The sequence below is a fragment of the Onychomys torridus genome, chromosome X, assembly GCF_903995425.1.
Source record: "Onychomys torridus chromosome X, mOncTor1.1, whole genome shotgun sequence".
Classification (NCBI taxonomy): Eukaryota; Metazoa; Chordata; class Mammalia; order Rodentia; family Cricetidae; genus Onychomys; species Onychomys torridus.
In genome coordinates this window covers 76737292-76762035 of record NC_050466.1, presented here as the reverse complement: position 1 = coordinate 76762035, position 24744 = coordinate 76737292, and the positions used below count along the sequence as shown (strand labels likewise).

The window sequence follows — 24744 nt, the reverse complement described above, 5'->3', positions numbered from 1 at the left end:
GAAATTAGCCAGTAAGAATACTGGGTAAAAAGAAAGCTTATTATTCCTGTCAATAAAGGGAAATATCATCCACTGAGGACTCTTCTCTTCAGAGCCCATAGTCACAGGCCTCAAGGCTGTCCTGTAGGTAAAGACTTAAGAAACCATGAAAGACCTTGGGATCAATTGAGAGGGATGATACTGTGGGGTCTTCCTGCATGGCTGCCATCCAGAGCTTAAGTTTCGGAGTGTCGGCTACACACTCATTGAGTTCCAGTGCTTCCAGCCATTGAAACCAAGGCCACATAAGATAATCAGCCATAGAGACAGTGTCCCCACCAAAGAAGTCTGAGTTATAAGGTGTCATAGCCTCCTCTAGCTTGTGAAGTTCCTTGCTCATTTCTTCTTTTAAGTCAGGATAGTTTTCCTTCTTCTTTGTTCTAATAAAGCTTGTAACCAAAGGTGGTACCTTAGAGAATAACTCTAAGTTCATCTTCTGGCAAGCTTTCTTGTAAGGGTCATCTGGGAACAATTTCTTCTCTGGGTATGCCTCATCCAGGTACTCACAAATGATGATGGAATCAGAGATCAAGCGAGCCTGACTGTCCTCCAGAACTGGCACCAGCCCTGACGGATTCTTCTTGAAGAACTATTCAGGCTTGTTTTTCAGGTTGATATTGATGATTTCGTGCCGGATTCCCTTGGCCTTCAGGACCATCAGCGTCCTCTGACCAAAGGGGCAGAACCTCATGCTGTAGATGTGGATCTGGCCCTCCGGGACTAGACCGGGAGGCAGGCTTCCTTTCCCCAAGCACTTGGAGGATGCCCCGGACATTGTTGAGCTGTGCAGGCCAAGAGTCACGAGAGTCCCACTCTAGTTCGTGGGTGACTTGGAACCAGGATTTTTTGATGCAACCCTTCCTTAGATCTCTGGACCAGCTAGTTGGTTTTGTGTCGTTGCATATTAGTAGTTATTTTCCTGCCTCCCACTTCTCCCTTCTGATCCCTATCCTTGGATTCTTATTAACGATCTGTTTCCTATAACTGAGGTTCCTGATCTTTCTTTATGTTAGCATCTCATTTTGGTAAACTCATCCATCATTTGCCACATTTTCCATTTTCTCCTCTGGATGACTTAGCTATCTGTAGCTCCTATCTTGGTGTTTTTATTTTATGAAAATTAGAAATTCATTTATGAACACTTGACTACTTCACATAAACAATGATAAATACTTATCTTCTGGTCAAAAGTCATAATATTACCTTTATAGCATTACCTAATTCAGTACTTTGTAATAAAATTCTCCTCTAATTCATCTTATCACTACAGTTAGTCACCAGTGCCCTCCAAGTTCATAAAATAGACCAGAGAGAGTCATTTATAACTGAATTAGATTTGTGCCTCTAAGAAAAGTAAACCAGAATAAAGAAAATCATTAGTTCCCATAAGGTATGTTATAAAAATAAGCCTTTTCACAGTAATGTATAATCTAACATCTTGCAAACTATAGTCCCTTTTTCCCATATTCATTTCACAGTTTATCTTAGTAAACTTATAACTACTATTTTCTGAAGTCATAATTACCATATTCTCTAACATTTTAGTGTTCTTCCACTGAAGACTATTCATTTTAATTGCATTCTACAAAAGTAACATGAACATGATAGAATTTAGGAACATATTATATGTCCCATAAAATAAAATTAATATAACACTTAAAATTATTAGTTATACTCCAATAGGTTCAAATGTTACCAAAGAACTCCGTAAGGTAAGCTTCAGGACAGGGTGACAGATTATAATTGCTTTATTAAGTACAGCATCCTGAATTCCTATGAAGTTGTAATAGCTTCTTGTGCACTAGAGAATTTGTTATTTAGGATATAATTGATTATAATGTATACTGTTTTCTCTTGGATAACTCCCATTTACCTCCTCATAGAAATTTCATTTCAGCTTCAAATTATCCAATGATTACTGCATTTGTAAAGTTTCTGAAGCATTTCAAAATTCTTTTAGTTGAAATATTACTTTAAATGAAATACTATATAAATTTAAACGGAAAAATTGACTTTCATTATACATATTTCATTTGAAAGCCATGTACAGTATTCAGAATGCTTCATCTTTATTGGTGAAGATGTGAGATCCAGGAAAGGCTCCAAAGCTACACAGAGAAACCGTGTCTGGAAAAAAAAAAAAAGAAAAAAAAAAGAAAAAGAATAGAGTGAATGTATGGCTATATTCATTGGATTCTGCTTTCTGGGTTTTTCAAACTGTTTTTTTTATTTTGTATGTATTAGTGTGGAAGCATGTGTAGAGGTCAGAGGTTAACTTTGGGGAGTCAGCTCTTGCCTTCAGCATTGTTGATGCAAAGTGTCTCTTGCTTCTGCTGCTGAGCTGGCTGAAGAGCTGGCAAGCTACCCTGTCCATGAGCTTCCTACCCATCAAGGCCCCCGTCTGTGCCTCCCATCTCACTAGAAGTGCTGGAGTTAGAGATGGGGACACCACACCTAGTGTTTTGTATTGATTTCAAGTACAAAATGGGTCATCAAAGTACACTTTCACCTTCTGAACCATTTCCCTGGCCACTGGGCTTCTACTTTTCGTTTTGTTTTGTTTTGTTTTTCGAGACAGGGTTTCTCTGCGTAGCTTTGCGCCTGTCCTGGAACTCACAGAGATCCACCTGCCTCTGCCTCCTGAGTGCTGGGATTACAGGCATGCGCCTCCATCGCCTGGCGGGCATCTACTTTCTTTCTTTTTTTTTTTTTTTTCGAGACAGGGTTTCTCTGTAGCTTTGGAGGCTGTCCTGGAACTCGCTCTGTAGACCAGGCTGACCTCGAACTCACAGAGATCCACCTGCCTCTGCCTCCTGAGTGCTGGGATTACAGGCGTGGGCCACCACCGCCCGGCTGGGCTTCTACTTTCTAATTGTTACCTTTTTCTCTTACTTGGTGCAATTTGCCTCAATCAGCAAATATTCCTACACCAAAATTTAAATCGTTAGCATCAACTCTATATTAAAGTACACCTGAAAATGTATGACAAGATACGTGTGTGTGTGTGTGTGTGTGTGTGTGTGTGTGTGTGTGTGTGTTGTTAAAACTACTTCCACTGTAGAGGTAAGCAACATGTACTCCTTTTTCTGAGGTCCCCAAAACAAAGCACAATTCAACCAAAGTTCACTCTGCAGAATCAATGAGTTTATTGGGCTTCCTTACAGAGCAGGGGTTATTTACAGGGGTGTGGGTTCTCCTCCTCCAACAGACCTATACCTGAAAAAGCCTTTACCCAGCATGGAAGACGGCTTACCCATACTTGCACAGATGAAACATCTATACCCTAGTCTAACGCCTTTTTGAGGCCACATATAATTAGGGTTGACAACAGGAAGTAGGGAGCAGCTGGATACTCAAATGAGGGACTCATTCTCCTCCTCAGCCCTGCATGAGGGGAATAAACAATCAACAAAACCAGCTAGGATAATCCTTTCACAAAGGGAGGCCACTGAACTCCTTAAGATGGTGATTGCTTGGCTAGGACAGTCACAACAGTGTGTGTGTGTGTGTGTGTGTGTGTGTGTGTGTGTGTGTGTGTGTGTGTGTTGTTGTTGTTGTTGTTGTTTTGTTTGAGGCAGGGTCTCCTATGTAGCCCTGGCTGATCTTGATCTGAATCCTTCTGCCTCAGCGTCCTAGTTCTAGGATTACTGGCCTGTATCCAGTACCTGGCTTGGCGTTTGTTTCCAGTAAGCATGTTTTGAGAGAATTCAGCCCCTTTCCCAAATTTTCACATTTTTCTCCCTTGTCTCTCTCCCAGTTTAATTTTCAAGTTGATATTTACTCCTTAAGTCAAGATAATGCCTGATTTCCTCTGCCAAAACTGGTCTTGAACAACTTGCTACATTTTCTAGTTGAACAACTATCTCCACTCGACTGACGTTTATTTACCTCTTCTTTTAGGCTCACACAAATTCATATACTATATAAACCCCGTTTGAACTTCATAATAATTTACTTCTGTTAAGACCAGGCAACAAAAGATACAGCTAAATTAATAGAGAAGCTGACTTGATTTTAACTTTAAACACAAGTTTATCATTATCTTGTTTTATATGCACTTTTGATAATTCTGAAAGGAAAGGGGGAAATTGAATCTGTTGGTATCTATCTGTCCTTTGTTGGTCCTTGGTTCTCTGTAAAGGACCAAGTTACATGAAAATGAAACACTGAACCAAAAGCCTAAAATCAGTTGTATGTTGAGATAAGATGTTATTTCAATTCTCTTTAATATCCATGCCTCTGTATATTTAAGATAACCCAAGCCATAAGGCAGAGAATGAACACAGTAAACTTCCAAATACAAAGGTGGTAGTTATTTACCACTCTACTCAGTGGTATGAACCAGGGAGAGCCGGACTTAAGAATTAGGAGGGCTAAAAGTCTCATGCAATAGTCAGCTTTATTCAGAGCATCAGACAATTTATACTCTGAGAGTTAAGAAGAGTCACCTGAGTAAAGTGTACAATCACCACATGTGGCAAAACATGGTTTTCCATAGAGGCCTATGAATAACAACAGCTGAAGTCAACTCGCTCCTATCCACTACACCTGGGAGGAGCTTGAAAAAGCATTCCAAGAGCAATTCCGTTTTTTGAAGAAACTGAGGTCACAAAACCCTTGTCTTGGGGTTGGAGATTTAGCTCAGTGGTAGAGCGTTTGCCTGGCAAGGGCAAGGCCTGGGGTTTGATCCTCAGCTCAAAAAAAAAAAAACAAAAACAAAAACAAAAAAAAAATACAAAAATACAAAACAACAACAACAACAACAACAAACTTGTCTTGTTTTCTCACAAGCACTCCATTTCTTGGACTGTGTTCTGACAGTAGTGGTTTTTACCAGGCTTCTCTCCTCCAACCTGCTCTAGGACAATGGCTTTGGAAAGGAAGCATTCTAACTAGTTTAAATGTTTTTGTGTATCCAGACTTTGCATTTATTTATTGATTGTGTATGTGTGTACATACATCGTGTCACATGTGTGGAGGTCAGAGGGCAACTTGAGGAAGTTGGTTCTCTCCTTCTACTACATGGTTTCTGGACTGTGTGTTGTTTTATTTCGTTTAACTATGTTTGCTTGTTTTGATAGTCAGCTTTGGAGCAAGCACCTTTACCTACTCACCCAAGTCACCAACACTATATCCAGAACTTTGATAACATATTTAACTTCCGTCATCAAGTGGCTGATATGAAATTACAAGCTTCATTGTGAATGCTTACTGAGCAGCTCTTAAACACTGACCCAGCAGGAAAAGGACCCAGCTTAATGGTCAAACATTTGCGTCATTTGTGCAGGGCCTTAGCTCAATTATGACTATCAAGAAGGAAACAATGGGGCTGCAAAGATGGCACTGGCTGATCTTCCAGAGGATGCAGGTTCGAGTCCCAGCATCCACATGGAAGCTCACAGCCTTTTGTAACTCCAGTTCCAGGGGCTCTGACACCCTTTTTTGGCCTCTTCAGGCACCAGGCATGCATGTGGTATATAGATATAAATGCAGACAAAACACCCATAAACATAAAAAATTAAACATGTACTTTGTTTTCATTTTTGTTATTTTGTAGTTTTATAATGTATTTCCTTCTCTATTACATTTAGTATGCGCGCGCGTGTGTGTGTGTGTGTGTGCGTGTGTGTGTATGTGTGTGTGTGTGTGTGTGTGTGTTTTGAGGGAATGGATGCATGGCATGGCATATGTGTAGATGTTAGAAGAGAATTGTGGGAATTGGTTCTCTCTTTCCACCTTATGGATCCCCAGGATGCTAAAGGCCACCAGAAACACATGAAATCTGTAGAGGAGAAACTAGAACCTCAGCCCAGTAACATTGTTTCACAAAGCAATAGAGAAATGAAAATAGTATCAACAGTTGTGTTTGTTTCTTTAAAATTTTTGTTGGGGGTGTGGGGTGTGGATGAGGGATGTTGCCTCTGAACCAAGCAGAGGCATACAGGAAGCAGCTGCAGCAAGCAGGTTTTGCAGGAGTGGGTTTTTAAGGAGAAGGGGAAGTCTGTGCTAGGGTCAATTAGTAAGTCCTGATTGGGCATGTTAGGCAAATAATGAACTTTGATTGATGGACCATGGTGTTTTAGCTAAGGAATGAGTCAGTGATCAAATAAGGGAATGGACTTGGGGGCTAGTTTTAGGAATGTACTCTAATGGTTTTTAGCAAGTGAAAGAGAAGGGTAAAGGGGGAAAAACCTGTTGGCCATGCTCAAGCCTGTCTTTGCCATGCTAGAGAGCCCTTCAATATTCATGCTCCATTACCTTCTCTTACCCCCTTCCCATCACCGATGTCCCCCTTCTTCCCGACTGTGTACATGCAAGCTTTACTCAGGTTGTCGCAGTTGCTCTTATAGTCCTCCTGCCTCCTCTTCTGCAATGCTCCTTTGACCTTAGAGGAGGTGGTACAGATGTCCTAGTGAGGACGGGGCACTCAACAGTCGCTTATTCTCAACACTCTGACCAAATGATGGTATTATAGGTGTACACCACCGTGATCAATCTGCTCAAAACAGCTGTCACCTCATTGGTCTCTAGGGTTACTTTGGCTAATCTAGCTGACCAGGCAGGTTTTCCTAATGCTCCTAACCACTCCATATGTTCTCCCCACAAAGATGTATGCTGTGTTTAAGAGGACAGCAACTGTTCATCCATGAAGTTTATATGAGTATCTTCGCTCTCCTGTTAGTACCCAAAAAGAATTCTCTCAAGATTTTTCTTTTTTCTTTTATTTTTGGCATTTGGACATGAGTCTCTATTTGTAGAAAATATTTTATTTGTAGTATGTCTAGTACATGTATAATATAGAACTAAAATGTTTGATTTATGTAATGAAATCATCAAAATAACCCTGATATTTATTATTATTATTTTTATGGTTCAAAAGATCAAACCCAGGGTCTCATGCATGTTAAGCAAGAGCTCTATTACTCTTTTACATTTCAGGCAACTATGCTTCTTTTTAGAAATAAAGTTTGGCTTTTCAGAGAGAATGCCAGGCCTATAATTTCAAAACCTGAGAGGCTGATACAGGGGTGTGTTGAATTTTGAAACTAGCTTGGATAACAGAGTTAGCTCCTGTCTCAATATATATATATACAAAACAATCATACACAATGACAAAGATTATTTTGTTCAAGATTATGCATCAAAGTATATGATAGAAGTTTGGGCCCAGGTTTTTTTTTTAACTCCACAGCTAGAACACTATGAGAAATATAATCTACATGGCATATGCAAGTCTTTAGGGTATGTTTAAAGAGAAATAATTAAAAGTTTATATACGAGTCTTAGGGTTTCTATTACTGCTAAAAGACACCACCATAACTATGGCAACTCTTATAAAGGAAAACATTTAATTGGGGTAGCTCACTTACAGTTTAGGGTTGAGTCCATTACCATCATGGTGGGACATGATGCTGGAGAAGTAGCTGAGAGTCCTACATCTTGCAGGTGACAGGTAATGGTCTGAGACACTAGATGTTGTCTTGAGCACATATGAGACCTCAAAGCCAGCCTCTACAGTAACAAATTTCTTCCAACAAGGCCATACCTACTTCAACAAGGCCACACCTCCTAATAGTGCCACTCCATATGTGCTTATGGGGGCCAATTACATTCAAACTACCACAATCCATAACAATCAATACAAATTGTACATATCCAGAATAAGACATTTTTGAAGTGTGGCACAAAGCTGAATATAGTGATGTAGTTTTGTCATCTCAGTATCTGGGATGCTGAGACAGGAGAATCCATAGTTCATGGCCAACCTGTGCTAAAATATGAGACACTGTTTCAGAAAAAGGCAAAAAAGGGGTGGGGGTAGGGAATATGACTCAGTTTGAAGTGTCTTACATCAAGACACTGGGTTTTATCTCAGCAGCGGTGCATGTCTATAGTCCCAGGTCTGATAAAGGAGTGGATGGAAGATCCAGAGTTCAAGGTCATCATGGACCACACAGAAACTTTGAGGCTAGCCTGTCTTACATGAAACTGTGTCCCAGAAAACAAAATGTGAAAAGCAAACAAACAAACAAAAAAACAAACAAAAAAAACCATATGTATCAAAGGAAAACACAGACTGCTGAGTTAAATTGTTATAAAATAGAAAAGGGCAAAAAGTCAACAATCTACTTGTATAAGCTTAGTTTAGATTAACTTTCCTTAGTCTATTTTTTCTGTATTAAACTATAGAAATACTTCAAATAGAATACCACAGGGTCTGTATTGATGTCTGTGGTACACGTTGCCACCAAAAACCACATGGATATCATAATCTCTGGCCATGAGGGCAGCTAAGGGCTATGCTGCCATCAGGGACATCCTGATCTGTGTTGCCTGCACTGTCACCCAGGGCCATGGTGTTGTCCAGGCCAGGGCTGCTGCAGATGTCCAAGGAGCCTGTTGTCACTGAGAACCATGCAAATGACCATGGTCTGGTCAGCTACCTAAGACCATGTCAGTCTCCAGCTGATCTGGGTGGCTGGTGCTGCCACCTGGAGCCATAGAGATGTCCAGGCATAGGCCACTGCCTAGGGCCATGTCTAGTTCTGTGGCCCTGTGGAGACTGGGGTCTGGGGTGATGTCTGTGGCTCCAGCTGCCACCAATGGCTCTGCAGATACCTGGGGTCTGGTCAGCCACCTGCAACCATGTTGGTGCCTGGGGGCTATGCTGCTAGGGCCATGTTAATCTGGGTGACTTGTGTTACCACTATGGCCATGATGGTGTCCAGGACCATGGTGCTGCTGAGGGCCATGTCTGGGTCTGTGGTCCTGCTGCAGCTGGGGCAGTGGTGCTGTTTATGGCCTGTGTTAGCACAAAGATCATTGTAACCATGCTGTGCTGAGCTTGCCTGCCCTTCACTGGCCCTGGGATGGCTGGCCCTGCCCCTTGCTGAATACTGCAGCAGGTAAGCTGGCCCTCATTCTCAGAGAAGAGCTGGCCCTCACACTCAAAAAAGATGGATCTATCCCTCAGGGAAGAGCTGGCCCCCACACTCAAGAAAGATGGCCCTATACCCCTTACCATAGATGTGCACCTCACCTGGGCAGCATACTAGAGCTGACCCTGTGATTGGGGATTCAGGTGAGCAGACTCTGAGGGCCTGAGAGCAGGAGAAATGGCCCTGCTCCTTGATGTAGGCTTCATTGGGTGAGGCAGTGATGGAGAGCTTGCCTAAGTAGTGATGATGAGGAAAGCTAGTGAGCTGACCAACCCAGTTACCACCCAGGCCCAGAACCAGGGCTATGAGTTGGCCCACTGAATCTATGAACTGTTGGATGCTGTGAAATAATCCCTTTGTACACTGTGAAGATTTGTCACTGTGATTGGTTTAATAAAGAAGCTGACTGACCAATAGCCAGATTAAGGTTAAGCAGGAGAGCCAGACAAGGAGAATGCTGAGGAAGAAGGGCAGAGTCAGAAGAGTCGCCAGACAGACAGAGAATGAATTGAACACATAAAATGGAATAGAGGGAGATAGATGGGATCAGAATGCATGATGTGAAAATCTACAAAGAATCCATAAAAGTTTAAAAAAAGAAAGAAAAAGAAAAGAAATCCTTATTTTTCTGTCTTTACTTCTCACGTGCTGAAGTTACATGCATTCATTACCACATCTGGCTTGTGGTTTTAAATAGTATCAATTTCTTTAGTCCACAGTTCTTTAGGAGGCAGAACTGTGGTTTGGACCAGGATGAGTTGATCTCATCTACAATTGCTCATTTGTCTATAGCCAGCAGTTCTCAACCTGTGGGTCAGAACCCCTTTTGCAAACCTCTAGCTCCAAAAGTATTTACATTATGATTCATAACAGTAGCAAAATTACAGTTATGAAGTAAGCAATGAAAATCATTTTATGGTTGGGGAGTCACCATAACATGAGGAACTATATTAAAGGGTCACAACATTAGGAAAGTTGAGAGCTCACTGGTCTATAGTGAGTTGAGGAATGGATGTTGCCAGAGACAACATGTCTAGGATAATGAGGGAAAATAAGCCATCTGCGTAGCAAGTTGTAGTGGGTAGCCATTCCAGCCTTAGCCTGGAAGTTCCAACCCCCATTGAGGCTTCGGTAACTGTCATGCCTACAAGGCGGGACCAAGAGAGGACCCAAGATCTGGATGGGCCAACTCTCTTGGTTCCTGGACCCTGGATGCTGGAGGTAGACCGAGCAGAGTTCTCCAGAGAACACCGCCGGACTGCGCCGTACCTTTAGACCCTGAAACCTATTCCTTCATTTGTAAGCTACCCCACAAAATAAACCTCCCTTTTAACTACATGGAGTGGCCTTGATAATTTCACCAATAACAAGTAAATGAAGTAACAACAGTATGAAAAAGGTTAACATCCCATTAATTAAAACAAAATTAGACATAGGCATAGTGATGAAAGCTTGTAATCTCAGCATTTGGGAGGTGGAGGCAGGGGCTCAGGAGTTCAAAGTCATCCTCAGCTACATATACAGTGAGTTAACAGCCAGCATGAATTACAGGAAACACTGTCTCCCACAACCAAAGGCAGGAGGATCACAAGTTGAAGGCCTTCCTGTGCTAAGGTAGTGGATTTGAAGCCAAGATGAATAACTTATTGAAACTTTGTTTTAAAAATACAACAACATAAAAGGAACTGGGTATAAGGCTCAGCTGAAAGGTGTTAATCATGAAGCTGCCATGATAGGGTGTTCAATCCCCAGGACCATCAAAATAAAGGATGTATGTTTATGTTTTTTACTGTCACGATGAGCAAAGAAACTTACAGAAGGATGGTTTGGAGGGGCATATCATTTTAGGAGGATAAGAGTCCATCACCATCACTGTGGGAAGCATGGCAACAGGCAGGCATGGCATTTGGAACAAGCTAAGAGCTCATATCTAGACCCACAAACAGGAGGCAGAGAGACAGTGACTGAGCCACTCAAAAACACGTGGCTTTTGAAACCCCAAAGCCTGCCCCAGTGACATACTTCCTCTAGCAGTGCCACAACTCCTAAGCCTACCCAACCAGTGTCACCAACTGGAGACCAAGTATTCAAACGTACAAGACCACAGGAGGGAAGGAAGGAAGGGAGGAAGGAAGGAAGGAAGGAAGGAAGGAAGGAAGGAAGGAAGGAAAGAAGGAAGGAAGGAGTTACTTAATCTTCCTCTTTTTTTAATTTTTGACAGTGCTGTGAATGAAACACAAGGCCTCACACATGTGCCCTACCCCTGAAACACACATCCCAGCTCAGATTCTATTCTTCTTTTGAATTTTATTAAATATAAGAGTTTCATACTGTAGCTCTGGCTGTCAAGATTGGACTCAGCCTCTCAAATATGAGTATGACAGGCCACATCCAGCACACAAATTTCATATTCTACCTCTTACTATAATAAGTTTAATATTTTGGGCATTTGAACACCTTCCATTTTTAGATAATAGTGGAGAAGAAGTTGGAAAGTATAAGGAATGAAGTTCTGAGAGTTGAGTCTGGGCAAGAGAGAAAAAGCACTGTCTTCAGGGGCTGTTTGAAGTCTCTACTTGTTTCATTAAGTAATTCAAAATTTAAACTTGTCAGAGATGGAAAGTGAAGCCTTATTAAAAATTACATTAATGCTGGGTGGTGGTGGCGCACGCCTTTAATGCCAGTACTCGGGAGGCAGAGCCAGGCAGGTCTCTGTGCGTTTGAGGCCAGCCTGGGCTACCAAGTGAGTTCCAGGAAAGGCGCAAAGCTACACAGAGAAACCCTGTCTCAAAAAAAATTACATTAAAATATTCCAGATGGAATTATTATTTAATGCCCTTTTGATTTTGAGATTTAGATGTTATCACTGGATAGATATTTTTGGATTTTGTTCTGATTTGGTTTGGTTTGGGCTATTTATTTATTTATTTGTTTGTTTGTTTATATGAGATAGGGTCTCATTGTGTAGTACTGGCTGTTCTGGAACTCCATATATTTGCTAGACTGTCCATAAATTTTCAAAGGCCTCCTTACTCTGTTTCTCATATTCTGGGATCCAAGTCATGTGTGACGTATCTTTTGGGCTTTAGATTTCTTGAAACAGAATCTTATATAGCTCAATCCATCTGGCCTCAAATTCACTATGTAGCCAAAGCTGGCTTTGAACTTCTAATTCTCCTGCCTCCACCTTCCAAGTGCTGGGATTACAGGTGTGTGCCATCATGCCCAACTGATCACTATGATATTCAGTTCAGAAAATAATTACTTTTCATTTATTATAAAACAGATACTAGGCATTTGCCAGCTAAAAACCAAAAGGCTAAGTAGTTGTGTGACTTCCATTTATCCATCTCTACCCAGGAAAAGAATGAGCATGGCTAAGCAGACAAGAAAATTATTCTTTCACACTAACTGCGTTCTTACTGTTTTACCCAAAGAGAAAAGACTGAATTTTTCAACTAAGGTAATGGTTTATTGGCATTGCTTTTCAATTAGATGGCAACCCTCAACAGATTCATTTTCATTTTTACTGGTAGCTATGCTATTGTAGAATATATAGTAATTAACAAATTAATGTCTTATAATTACATAATTGATTGTCAACTGTACTGTGACATTTTGAAAATGGGTATTTTTTTTCCCAGATACTGATTACTTTATATGTTTCTTCTTTTAGATTTTACATCTCACAAGTCTCATTTCTACTATAATTATAAAGAGTATTTAAGTATTCATAATAAATACATGCAGATTATTTTATATTTTAAATGTTAATGAAGAAATATAATGGCATCCAGAGCTCATGAGGTCTCTCAACCCTACACAAAGAACTACAGACAACTAAGGGATGCTGGAAGTGAGAGAAATAGTCTTCCCCAGGGAAGACACACCAGTTGGTTTTCCAGTACCAAATGGTCAGCCCTGCAAACATATATACAAGTAACATTATACAGACCAAGCAGGTTGTATTTATGTATATATACACATAAATATACATATATAATTTATATATACACAATTAATAAAAAAGAGGCTGTGAATTTGAAAGAGGCAAGGTATATGGGAGGCTTTGAAGAGAGGGAAAGGTTAAATGCTGTATTTAATATCAAGAATAAAGGAATATTTAAAAAGAGAAAGAGGAAAAGTTGGATTTAAGGGAAGTTTTGCTTCTCCACTATGATTTCTCATAAAACATTGTCAGTCTTCATTCCAAGGTAATTTGTTTGAATCCCTCCTTGTACCTATTTGCCTTCTTACAATTCATAAGGAAATGACACTCTATTTACAAAGCTTTTATCCCAAGTGCAGGATGATCAAATCAAGAAAAACTGGTTCTTTCTAAAGTCCTCTGACACTGGTCTCTCTGAACACTTGAGCTAAGGAATCAGTTGCAGTATTCACTCAACCAAGTCAAATGTACAAACTTCCCTCAGAATTGTAGGAAACTTGAGAATCCTGAAAGAAGACATAAGAATAACACCTTGACAAATGACTTCTGTATCACATTTTTTAAAATCCATTTGTCGGTTGAGGGGCATCTAGGTTGTTTCCAGGTTCTGGTTATTATAATCAATGTTGCTATGAACATAGCTGAGCAAGTGTCCTTGTGGTATGATTGTGCATCTTGTGGGCATATGCCCAAGAATGGTATTGCTGGGTCTTGAGGTAGGTTGGTTCCCAATTTTCTGAGAAACCCACCATACTGATTTCCAGAGTGGCTGTACAAGTTTGCACTCCCACCAGCTGAGAAGTATTGTCAAAGGACTTCTGTATCCTTGTTCCTTTGTGAGTTTTGTTTGGTAGGGAAGGGTCTGTTACTTTATTTTGTTTTGTTTCTGATTTTGGAGATAAGGTCTTCCTCCATAACCAAGGCTCACCTGCAAATCACAACAGTTCTCCTGCCTTAGCCTACCAAGTGCGAGATTGAGGGTGTGATCCACCACACCCAGCCTATTTGTTTGATTATTTTGCGATAAGATCTTTGTAGCTCTAGCTGGTTTAAAATGAACTGTGCTGCCCAGGCCTGCATTTAATTCATGAACTTCCTGCCTCGGCCTCATGCATGCTGAGATTATAGTTTTGCATTACCACACCTGGGTCCTTTGAGTTTTAAAGTCAATTCTGCAGCAAAATATTACTTTAAAATGTAGCAGCCCAAGAACCAACTTGATTCTATTGAGACACCTGGCTTGTGTCTGGAATCAGGAGACGAGAGAGGACCAAGTTTGACAAAGACCAATACCAGCTTCTTATTCAGGCCTATGAAAAGAACCTATATCCTGATCAGAGAAGTGGCCAAACCGATCTAGATTCAGAGCCTCGAGCCCATGTGTGGTTTCAGAACCAGAAAGTGCAAATATCACAGAGAAGCCGGAGAAGCCCCAGCCCCCTATCCTAGGACTGCCTGAGTTAAGACAGTTGTTCAGACCAGCAAGGCCTTTCAGGGATCCTAGGAAGGATGGACAGCTTGCCCGGGAAACTGGAGTGTTCCAATTCTAATCAAGCCATTCAGTGGAGGAATACTGATGTCCTGGATGGGAATGTACCCTTCCCTAACCTGGAGACTCCAGCCAGAGAGCCAATTTATGCTCTTCCTCTTTGGGCCCAGCTGTGTTTCTCCCTCTTACTCCCCAACATCTCTTTCCACAGCTGGATGCTGATGGCACTAGAACTGAAATTTTCTGGAGACACCCAAGATGCTGCTATGGGGCCTAGACCCTGCCGACACAAGGGTCAACATCCTTGCTCTAGGGAGCTGCCATTAAAATGGGGCTGGCAACGCTACCAGCTCCAGATCCAGAAATGGCACCTGTACTTCTAGGGGCTTGGGAGCAGCCAGAATCCTACCCCACGCAGCAGCTCTGAACACATTCAGTTTCTCCCTTCTGAACTGGCATCAACCTCAGCTACAACAGCCAATGACAAGGCCTGATGAGTGCCACAAGCAATTTCTATCTCCCTTTTCCAGACAGGATCTGTATTGGAGGCCACAAAACACATGGCCCTCAACCCTACGCCACTGTGGGGTCTGCAGCTCAAACTCTCACACAGGAAAACAAGAAGCAGCCTAAGTAAGAACCCATCACTGGCAGACCAAGGAACTAAGCTATTGTTTATCTGTAGCATGGAACACTATGCAAAACTGAAAAGGAATGCAAAGATTGGAAGACTTTTTCACAGACAGGACTTCCAGGCATACTTTTCGGAGCAATGTGATTATAGTAGCATAGAAATACAGGGAAAATATGACAAGCAGAAGAGGTTGAAGTTTTTCATTGATGGAAGCAAAAAAAAAAAAAATCCCTCTCCTGTGAGAGATGTGCATGAAGAGCCAGAGCCACTCTCTCCATAGCTGAGGAACTATCAGGATTTGATTGCTACCAGGATAGGAAGAGTCAATTTCAGTTTTCTTTTATGATGTGATAGCTGAAATATCATGGGCACTCCAGCACAGCCCCCACACCCAGGAATATTAATATTCTGTCAACACAGAGTGAACTCGGTGGGTTTGAGAGAAAGAGACATGAAATTGGATGGGTAAGGAGGAGGTCAGAGAGATGGAGGAATTGGGGGACACGGTGAATATGAAAGTATGTCTGAAATTATTAAATAATGCATAAAATATATTTTAAAATTTGTCTTTTGCATAAACATGGAAGAAAGCAAAGACAATATTCTCTAAAGTAACTAAAGAGAAGAAGTTCAAGATCAGGATGAGAACTATTCTGCTCAAGTGTATTATTTTATAATCAACAGACAATGATTCGTAAGCTGGCCAATTCATGTTCTATTCTGTGGTTCTGGGGATTGATCCCAGGGTCTCAAGAATGTAAGGTAAATAAATATTTCTAACACTAATCTGAATGCTCATTTTGCAGGCTGTTTTCTTGAATGAATCCTCCCTTATCTAAAGGCAAAAAGCAAGCAGCAGTTCAGAGAAACCATAAGATGTATAATACTCCAGATTCCTGTGCATTGAGTTCAATTCATTATATTTGGTCTCAGGATTGCTACATTTAGTAACTCTTTCTATGATTCTTATGATGAAGCAAGTTTGGGGAAAGCTACAAAAGGAAAATAATTTTCAATCCTGAATGGACATTACTATTACCTGAGGAAATTTTATTTTTAAAATTTTACTATTGTGCTGGGCATAGTGGTGCACATCTTTAATCCCAGAATTTAGGAGGCAGAGGCAGGTGCATCCCTATGAGTTTGAGGCCAGCCTGTTCTACGAATGAGTTCCATAAAAGCCAAGGCTACCTGGTGAGACACTGTCTCAAAAAAATATTATTGTGTGCATGATATATATGTGTGTGAGTGTGGGTATGCCTGTGCCATCATACCCATGTGGAGGTCAAATAACATTTGGAAATGGTTCTTTCCTTAGACCACGGTTTCTAGGAAACAAATTCATGTCACTAGACATGTATACCAGGCACTCTTGCCTACTGAGCTATCTCAAGGGGCCACCTGGTCATTTTTAAATATATACACTGCATATACGAGGGTTCAGACTGCAAACTGAAAGATTATTATTTAACTCATGCAGAATGGGGCTAGGCTAGTTGGTTAATTAGTTACTTGGTTTTTGTTTATTTTTAAGACAGGGTTTCACTACATAACCCAGATTGTCCTAAAAAATCACAATCCTCCTGATTCACCCGAGTTATACAACTAAAGACACGTGATGCTATGGACTGCTAGGCATTGGTATATTTTGATTGATATATTTTGTTATTATCTTTATATTTATTTACGTATCTATCTATCTATCTATCTATCTATCTATCTATCTATCTATGATGTATCTTGTATATGTTAGTGTCTGGGTATGCAGGTGCCATGATGCACATGTGGAAACAGAGGACAACTTGCTGGAGATGCTTCTCTCTTTCCACCAGGTGGATCCCAGGGGCAAGCAATTTTACTTGCTGAGTCCACAGCATTGATATTTTTAAACATCTTTGCAAATGAGTACAGGGTTGCGCTATTTGCCATCCTAGTGTAGCTGGAGTTTTCTCCAGTCCTGCCTGGCCCACAGTCAGGACAAATCTCTCTCACCTGCCAGTCCTGAACCCGCTCAGACCCAACTGAGTAAACACACAGAGACTTATATTGCTTACAATCTGTATGGCTGTGGCATGCTTCTTGTTATCTAGTTCTTATATCTTAAATTAACCCATTTCTATCAATCTATACCTTGCTACATGACTTGTGGCTTACCAGTATCTTTCTTTTCTTTTCTTTTCTTTTCTTTTTTTTTCAAGACAGGGTTTCTCTGTAGCTTGGTGCCTATCCTGGATCTCGCTCTGTAACCCAGGCTGGCCTCGAACTCACAAAGATCCACCTGCTGCTGCCTCCCAAGTGCTGGGATTAAAGGCGTGTGCCACCACCTCCTAGCTGCTTACCAGTATCTTACATGTTGGTACTCATGGCGGTGGCTGGAAGCCACCTGACTCAGCCTTCCTGTTCCCAGAATTCTCTTCTCTGCTTGTCCCACCTATACTTCCTGCTTGGCTACTAGCCAATCAGCATTTCATTTATTCAGAGGATATCCACAGCACCTCCCCTATTCTACAAACTGTTGGCCTTGTGTACATCCTACTTCACAAATGAGTCTGTCAGATATGCTAAGCCTATAGGCTGAAGATGATGCCCCAATGCTTCAAAGAAACCTTGGGTGACTGTCCAGGTTATCTGGCTATTTCTGTCAACTCACAACTTTTTTGGAAACTGCTTGCGTGCACTTCCTGTTTGTATTTTTTTACGTAATATTATTTCCTTCTTGGGTCTCTGAGGGAGTTGAAGATTAGATAGTTATAGTTGAAGATTAGATAGTTATAGTTTTCCTTGTTAAGAATTTCAGAAAAGAAACTCACTAAAGAGGTGTAAGTGTATAAATTTGAAAGACGTTATAAGATAGTTCTGTTAGTAATATAAGTTATGATAGAAAGTGAATCAGGTACATTTTGAACTTACCAAAATAGGATAGATAATGGAATTATTTTCTCTGAATATGTCAAATGCAAATGGACTATACATTGTTTAGGTATTTATTGCTTGTATATATTGTATATGGTTATTGTACTTATTGTATATAGTTTCTCTTATATTAGTTATAACTTTTTTCCTTTTTTCTTTTTACTAGAATAGAAAGGGAGAAATATGGTGATATTTTATTTGTGCTGAAATGTGATTTTATTTGTATTTTAATAAATAAAGTTGCCTGGGGGTCAGAGCTAATAGCAAGCCATAGCAGAAGTCTGGCAGTGGTAGCACATGCCCTTAATCCTGATCACATGACAGGCAGATCTTTGTGAGTTCAAGGACACCACCAGTATGGAGACACATGCCTTTAATCTCAATACCAACCCTAGAAGACCTGGAGGTCTGTATAGACAGGCAGTGACGAGGAGGTCACATGGTTGGATTTACAACCAATGAGAAGGCAGAAGAGAAAGTCAATAAAAAGTCAGACACACAGGAATTAGGTCTCTTTTTCAGGGGAAGGACTTCAGCTGCAGGAAGGGTAAGAAGGCGGTTTTAGTCTCAGCTCTTAGCTACTGCTCTGAGCTCTTGGACTTTTAACTCTGCATTTGGCTCTGTGTCTCTTATTTAATAAGACCATTACATCTACATCCTAGTATTCAGAAACTGTGCTCTTTCCCTCTCTCCCTCTCAGGTTGATTTGTTTTTGAGACAAATTGTCACTTTTTAGCCTAGACTAGTGTCTAACTCAAAACAATCCTCCTGCTTCAGCCTCTTCCATGCTGTAATTATAGGCCTGATCCACCACACCAAGCAGAAATAAGGATTTCAAATACATCTTTGGTTTTAGGAATGTTTTAAACACTTAAACATTACAGAAAATACAGAGAGTTTTGGTTTAAGCAGTTCATACTAACGTTTTTCCATTTTTATTCAAGCACTATTTTTACAATATATTCTAACCATGCTTTTTTCCTCCCCCAACTCTCCCTAGATCCTCCCCCCCAACCCCACTACCCCACCCCACCCCCACACTACCCACCTAGTTCCATGGACTGTCTATCTCTTTAAAAACAAACATACAAAGAAACACATACCAAAAACGTATCCACACATACACAAAAAACCCCACAATATAGTAGCAAAAGAATAAGACAAAATTATTCAAACAAAACAATATGAGACAAAAATTTTACAAAAATACCATTGATTTAATTTTGTATTTGCTATCTACTCCCAGAATACTTCAGTCTCTCATTTTCTGCACCTTGGCCAATTGTAGTATAGTAGTTTTTCAAAGATTAAACAGAGCCTGAAATATAGTTCAGTGATAGAACCTTTGCCTATCCTGTGTAATGCCATGGGTTCAATCCGCTGCAATACTGAAGAAAAAATTGAAACTAATATTTTAAAATATTCACTTATTAATTGAAAATTCACAATGATAGAATCATTACATGATAATATAAATAACACACAATTGATAACTTTCTCCCATAGACACAAAAAAGAAGTTATCTAGATATTGTTGGTACATGCCTATAATCCCAGCACTCAGGATTCTGAAGCAGGAAGAAGATCTTGAGTTCAAGGTGAGTCTAAAATGTATATAGTAAGACCCTGCTTTAAAAACAATCACAAATGCCAGGTGGTGATGGCGCATGCCTTTAATCCCAGCATTCAGGAGGCAGAGGCAGGCGGATCTCTGTGAGTTTGAGGCCAGCCTGGTCTACAGAGTGAGATCCAGGACTGGCATCAAAACAACACAGAGAAACCCTGTCTCAGAAAAAAAAATCACAAACACAAGCATTAGTGAGAAGAGTAGCATCAGTCTAAATGGAGATAGCAAGCCCAGACACATCTCAGAAGCCATCCTTTGCAACATGGTGAACCAACTGACCAAAGAACAGATTGCAAAATTCAAAGAAGCCTTTTGGTTATTTGGCAAGGATGGTGATGGAAACATGAGAACAAAGGAAATAGAAAGTGTGATGATGTCTCTTGGGCAGAATCCTACAGAGATGCTGGGCGGTGGTGGCACATGCCTGTAATCCCAGCACTCGGGAGGCAGAGCCAGGCAGATCTCTGTGAGTTCGAGGCCAGCCTGGGCTACAGAGTGAGTTCCAGGAAAGGCGCAAAGCTACACAGAGAACCCTGTCTCGAAAAACCAAAAAGAAAAAAAAAAAGAATCCCACAGAGACAGGGTTACAAGATATGATTAATAAAGTAGATGCTGTTAGAAATGGCACAATAGACTTCCTTAAATTTCTGACAATAAGGCAAGAAAAATTAAGGCACAGAGAGTAAAAAAAGATTATATAAGCATCCTGTGTGTTTGATAAAGATGTCAAAGGCTGTATTAATGCACATAGCTTCAGCATGTGATGACAAACCTTGGAGAGACGTTAACAGATGAAAGGGCTGAAGAAATGATCTAGGGAGCAGATAGCGATGGTAATGCTCACATACACTGTCAAGACCTTGTCCAAATAATGATAGCAAAATGAAAAAGTTATACAGAATAAACTAAATGTCTTTTTTTTTTTTTGAGACAATGTTTTACCATGTAGTCCTGGCACTCACTATGTAGACCAGGCTGTCCTGGAACTCACTGAGATCCTCCTACCTCTGCCTCCTGAGTGCTTGCACTAAATGTCTTTTCATAAGTATCTCTGTCTCTGTCTCTTTGTGTGTATGTGTGTGTGTGAGAGAGAGAGACAGAGAGAGACAGAGAGAGACAGAGAGAGACAGAGACAGAGAGACAGAGAGAGAGAACAGCATACATGTATCATGGTTTACATGTAAAATTCAGAGGACAACCCCAGGTTACCTTCAATTTTGAGACAGGGTCACTTGTTTAGCACTGCATGCATTAGGCCAGCTGATCCATGAGTCTCCAGTCTCCATTCCTCATGTGGTCATAGGAACACTAGGTGCTATATCTACCTTTACATGTGTTCTATGGATTTGAACTCAGGTCTTCACACTCCACAGCAAGTACTTTACTCAACTCTTCCCAGCCCAGGATAGATTAAATTTCTTGAGCCAAATTGCTTATTTGCCTTTTATTTGCTTATAACTTATAAAATGTCTCCACAACTGTCAAACAAGTACATGTATAGTAATGGATATTTCATCGCTCTATACTTTCTCTACTTTCTCCTGGTGGCATTGTCATTAAACCTTATTCTAGACAGCATGCACCGCCCTCATTTGAATCATACCATCCTCAGTAGGCTCTACTCTACTTTCATGTGACATGTGACCTTTCATCCCCACCTCCTTCTTACTGTCTCTACTTCCTCTCTTGGTGGCATAAATAACACAATGGATTTTTACTCAACCATAGAGAAAAAATGAAGTCATGAAACTTTCAAGAGAGAGGATGTTTCTGGAAAGGATAGTATTATGTGAGATGACTCAGAAAGACAAAAATAGCATGTTCTCACTAATATGCAGATCCTAAGTTTAAATGATATGCGTGCATATAAATAAGGGAGTAAGAAGGTGGATTATGCTTCTTTTAAAAGCAGTTTTTAGGACTGATAGCATGTTGTTGAAGTGTAGAGTTGTAACTTTGCCTGGATTGCGTAGAGTCAAAAATATGTACAAAAAAAAAACCCAGCAACATTGTAAAATAGGTACACTGTTTTTGTGTTCTGTTGGTAGTGTACCAGAAACATTTTAGCGGGGAGTACTTGAGACAGGGTTTCTCTCTGTAACAGTCTTGGCTGTTCTGGGACTCGATTTGTAGACCAAGCTGGCCTCAAACTCACAGAGATCTGCCTGCTTCTGTCTCCCAAGTCCTGGGATTAAAGGTGTGTGCCACCACCACCCAACAGAAACATTTTTTATTGTTAATTATTTTATATAAACTAAAAACAGAAAATAATACTATTCTTTTTTAATTGAAAAATTGTAATTGAAAAACAAATACACACCTGGAAACAAAAAAAATTAATATCATCTCAGCTTTGAATCTTTAATTTCTTTTTTTTTTCATTTTTCTTTATTAAGAAATTTTCTACTCACTGCACATACTATCCACAGAATCCACCCTCCTCCCTCCTCCCTCCTCCCTCCTCCCTCCTCCCACCCCTCAGCCCTTTTTGTTTGTTTTTTTGAGACAGGGTTTCTCTGTGTAGTTTTGGTGCCTGTCCAGGATCTCATTCTGTAGACCAGGCTGGCCTCGAACTCAGAGTTCGGCCTGCCTCTGCCTTCCAAGTACTGAGATCAAAGGCATGCGCCACCACCACTCAGAACAAATTTTTTAATTTTTATTTGAAAACTTGGATTTTTCTAACTGGCAACAGCGACTCATAATTGTCATCCTGGAAATGGCAGATACCTTTTATTCATTTTTAAGAAAATGTCTACCAGATGTCCAAGTTTGCAAAATTAAAATTCATCAGTTGTTCTTTCAGGTAAAAATTTCATGAGCTCCAAGTAGAACTGGCATCTCAACCACTCCAATGTTTTTCCTGGACTCATCTCATGTGTTTCCGTATACAGCAGCAAGCATTTCACATATGCAGCACATTTCATCACCAAGAATGCTTTTACAAATATATACAAGGGTCGGTGTTGAATAAAATTAATATCTGCTATTTCATCAAGGACAGGCTTAAATGTGAGACTTTTCTGTGAGTGTTGAGATGTAAAGAATATAATGACTCTATTACTGTTTGGTATCATAGCTTTGATTCGTGCCAGGGATCCAGGAATATCCTTTTTTTGTGCCCTAAATGTAAATGTAAACACATAGGTATACACCCATAATCCCAACATTTTTGGAGGAAGAGGTAAGAGAACCAGGAGTTCAAGGCTAGCCTCCTCAGCTACATGGTACTACTATGCACATTGCTTTTACTTCGTGTGTGAGAGCCCACAGAGGTTTCCTAGTGAAGTCTGAGCTTGCTTTACCCAACAGAGCTGCATAAGGGGATGGACTGACCACATGCATGGTTATCAGGTGTTTGGAAGGATCTGCACTTGGCTGTGCTAGGGGGAGGTCTTTTGCTCTACCCCTTGGCATTCCTTTAAAAAGCCCTTTAGAAGAGACAGAGGGGGGCAGTGGATTAGGGTTCAGGCCCTCCCAAGGCTATCATGTGTTTCTATCTGTCTCTCTCTCCCCTCTATATTTCTATCTAAATCCCTTATCCCTCACTCCTCAAGAGTACCCTGGGGGAAAAGGTGTGTGTCCCCCACATTTATGGAACCTATGAATGTTCATTTGGTATGCTCGTTGGAGAATGGCTACACAAAATAAGTCCATCAGTACTAGCAAATGGCAAGTTTGTATATGCACGTATCTGTTTATTGCTGAGATTGGAATATGAAACACGTGGGTTATTCCTCTATTGTCTCAAGTCTCATAGTAAAACGCACAGGTATATATAGTCCCTGTTTATAAAAAGTGAATTGGAGCTCATAACAGTTGTGAGCATTGGAGCTGAAGATGCATTTCAGTTGGTACAGAGCTTATTTAGTATGCAAGAAGGTCTGAGTATAACTCTTGGGCACTGGAAAAGCTGGGTGGGACACACCCTTGTAATCCCAACATTCAGGCAGTGGATGCAGTAGGAAGGAAGTTAAAACTCATTCTCAGTTACCGAATGAGGCCAGCCAGGGTTAAATGAGACTATCTCTCAAACAATGCTGGTGGCTAACAGGATGGCTCAGCAGGGATAAGCACTTGCCCTGAAACTCAACAACTTCAGTTTGATTCCTGGAACTGAGAAAGTAAGAACTGACTGACCCTCTTTGACCTGTGTGTGGTGATTTAAATGAGAAAGGCCCCATAGGCTTATGTGTTTGACAGTTTTGTCCCTACTCAGTGGAACTGTTTGGGAAGGTTTAGGGGATATGTTCTAGTTGGAATGGGGGTGGCCTTGTTTGACGAGAGGTGTCATTGGAACTGTACTTTTGGGTTCCAAAAGTTCACAGCTGGTCCAGTGTCTTTTTCTCTGCCTTCTGTCTGTGGATCAGGATCTAAAGCTCCCAACTACTGCTCCAGCTCCATGCCCTTCCTGCTTACTATCGTGATGATAATGGACTAACCCTCTAAAACTGTATTCAAGCCCCCAATCAAATACTTTAAGTGTTGTCTTGGTCATGGTGTCTTTCACAGCAATGTAACAGTAAATAAGACAACATCCATGGCATGGCATGTATACACACACACACACACACACACACACACACACACACACACATTAACTAAATAACTGTAAAAACAGCACAAAATTAGTCAGAGAGATGGTTTAGTGGGTTAAGGCACTTGCAGCCAAGCCTGACAAGCTGAATTCTATCCCCAGGACCCTAAAAGTTGTCCTCTAACTTCTGCATGTACACCATAGCATGCATATTCTGTGCACACACATACACTTCCCTATACACTAAATAAATAAATAGCTGTACGGAAAAATAATGTGGTACACAAAAAAGTGTTGTCAAGCTTGGCGGCACATGCAGGCAATCTCAGTACTTGGGAGTTGGAAGCAGGAGGAACATTCAAGGAGATTCAAGGACATTTGTGACTACCTAGTAAATTGAAGGTTAGTCTGAGCTATGTGAGATCCTGTCTCAAAAAAGAAAAAAGAAAGCAAAAGAAAAGAAAAACTTAATTTTATAAGCACAAACAAGGACCAAGATTTACAGTGCAGATCCTTCTGAATCCTAACTTGTTCCTATGAAACTATATCAGGTCATTTTCCTTCTTTTGAGCCATCTGAGGTTTAAACAGTAATAACAGGACATCATTGTCTTATACATT

General features: G+C 40.6%; 1 protein-coding gene and 1 pseudogene across 1 annotated transcript; one reads left to right on the top strand and one right to left on the bottom strand.

Annotated features, from left to right (window-relative positions):
• Positions 1 to 844, bottom strand: LOC118574359 (glutathione S-transferase omega-1-like). Its single transcript, XM_036175225.1, is given in 1 exon segment — positions 1 to 844. A coding segment is annotated over 1 exon segment (726 nt). The 5' UTR covers positions 815 to 844; the 3' UTR covers positions 1 to 88.
• Positions 845 to 19852: 19008 nt separating this feature from the next.
• Positions 19853 to 20476, top strand: LOC118574272 (annotated as a pseudogene).
• The last annotated feature ends 4268 nt before the right edge of the window (positions 20477 to 24744 follow it).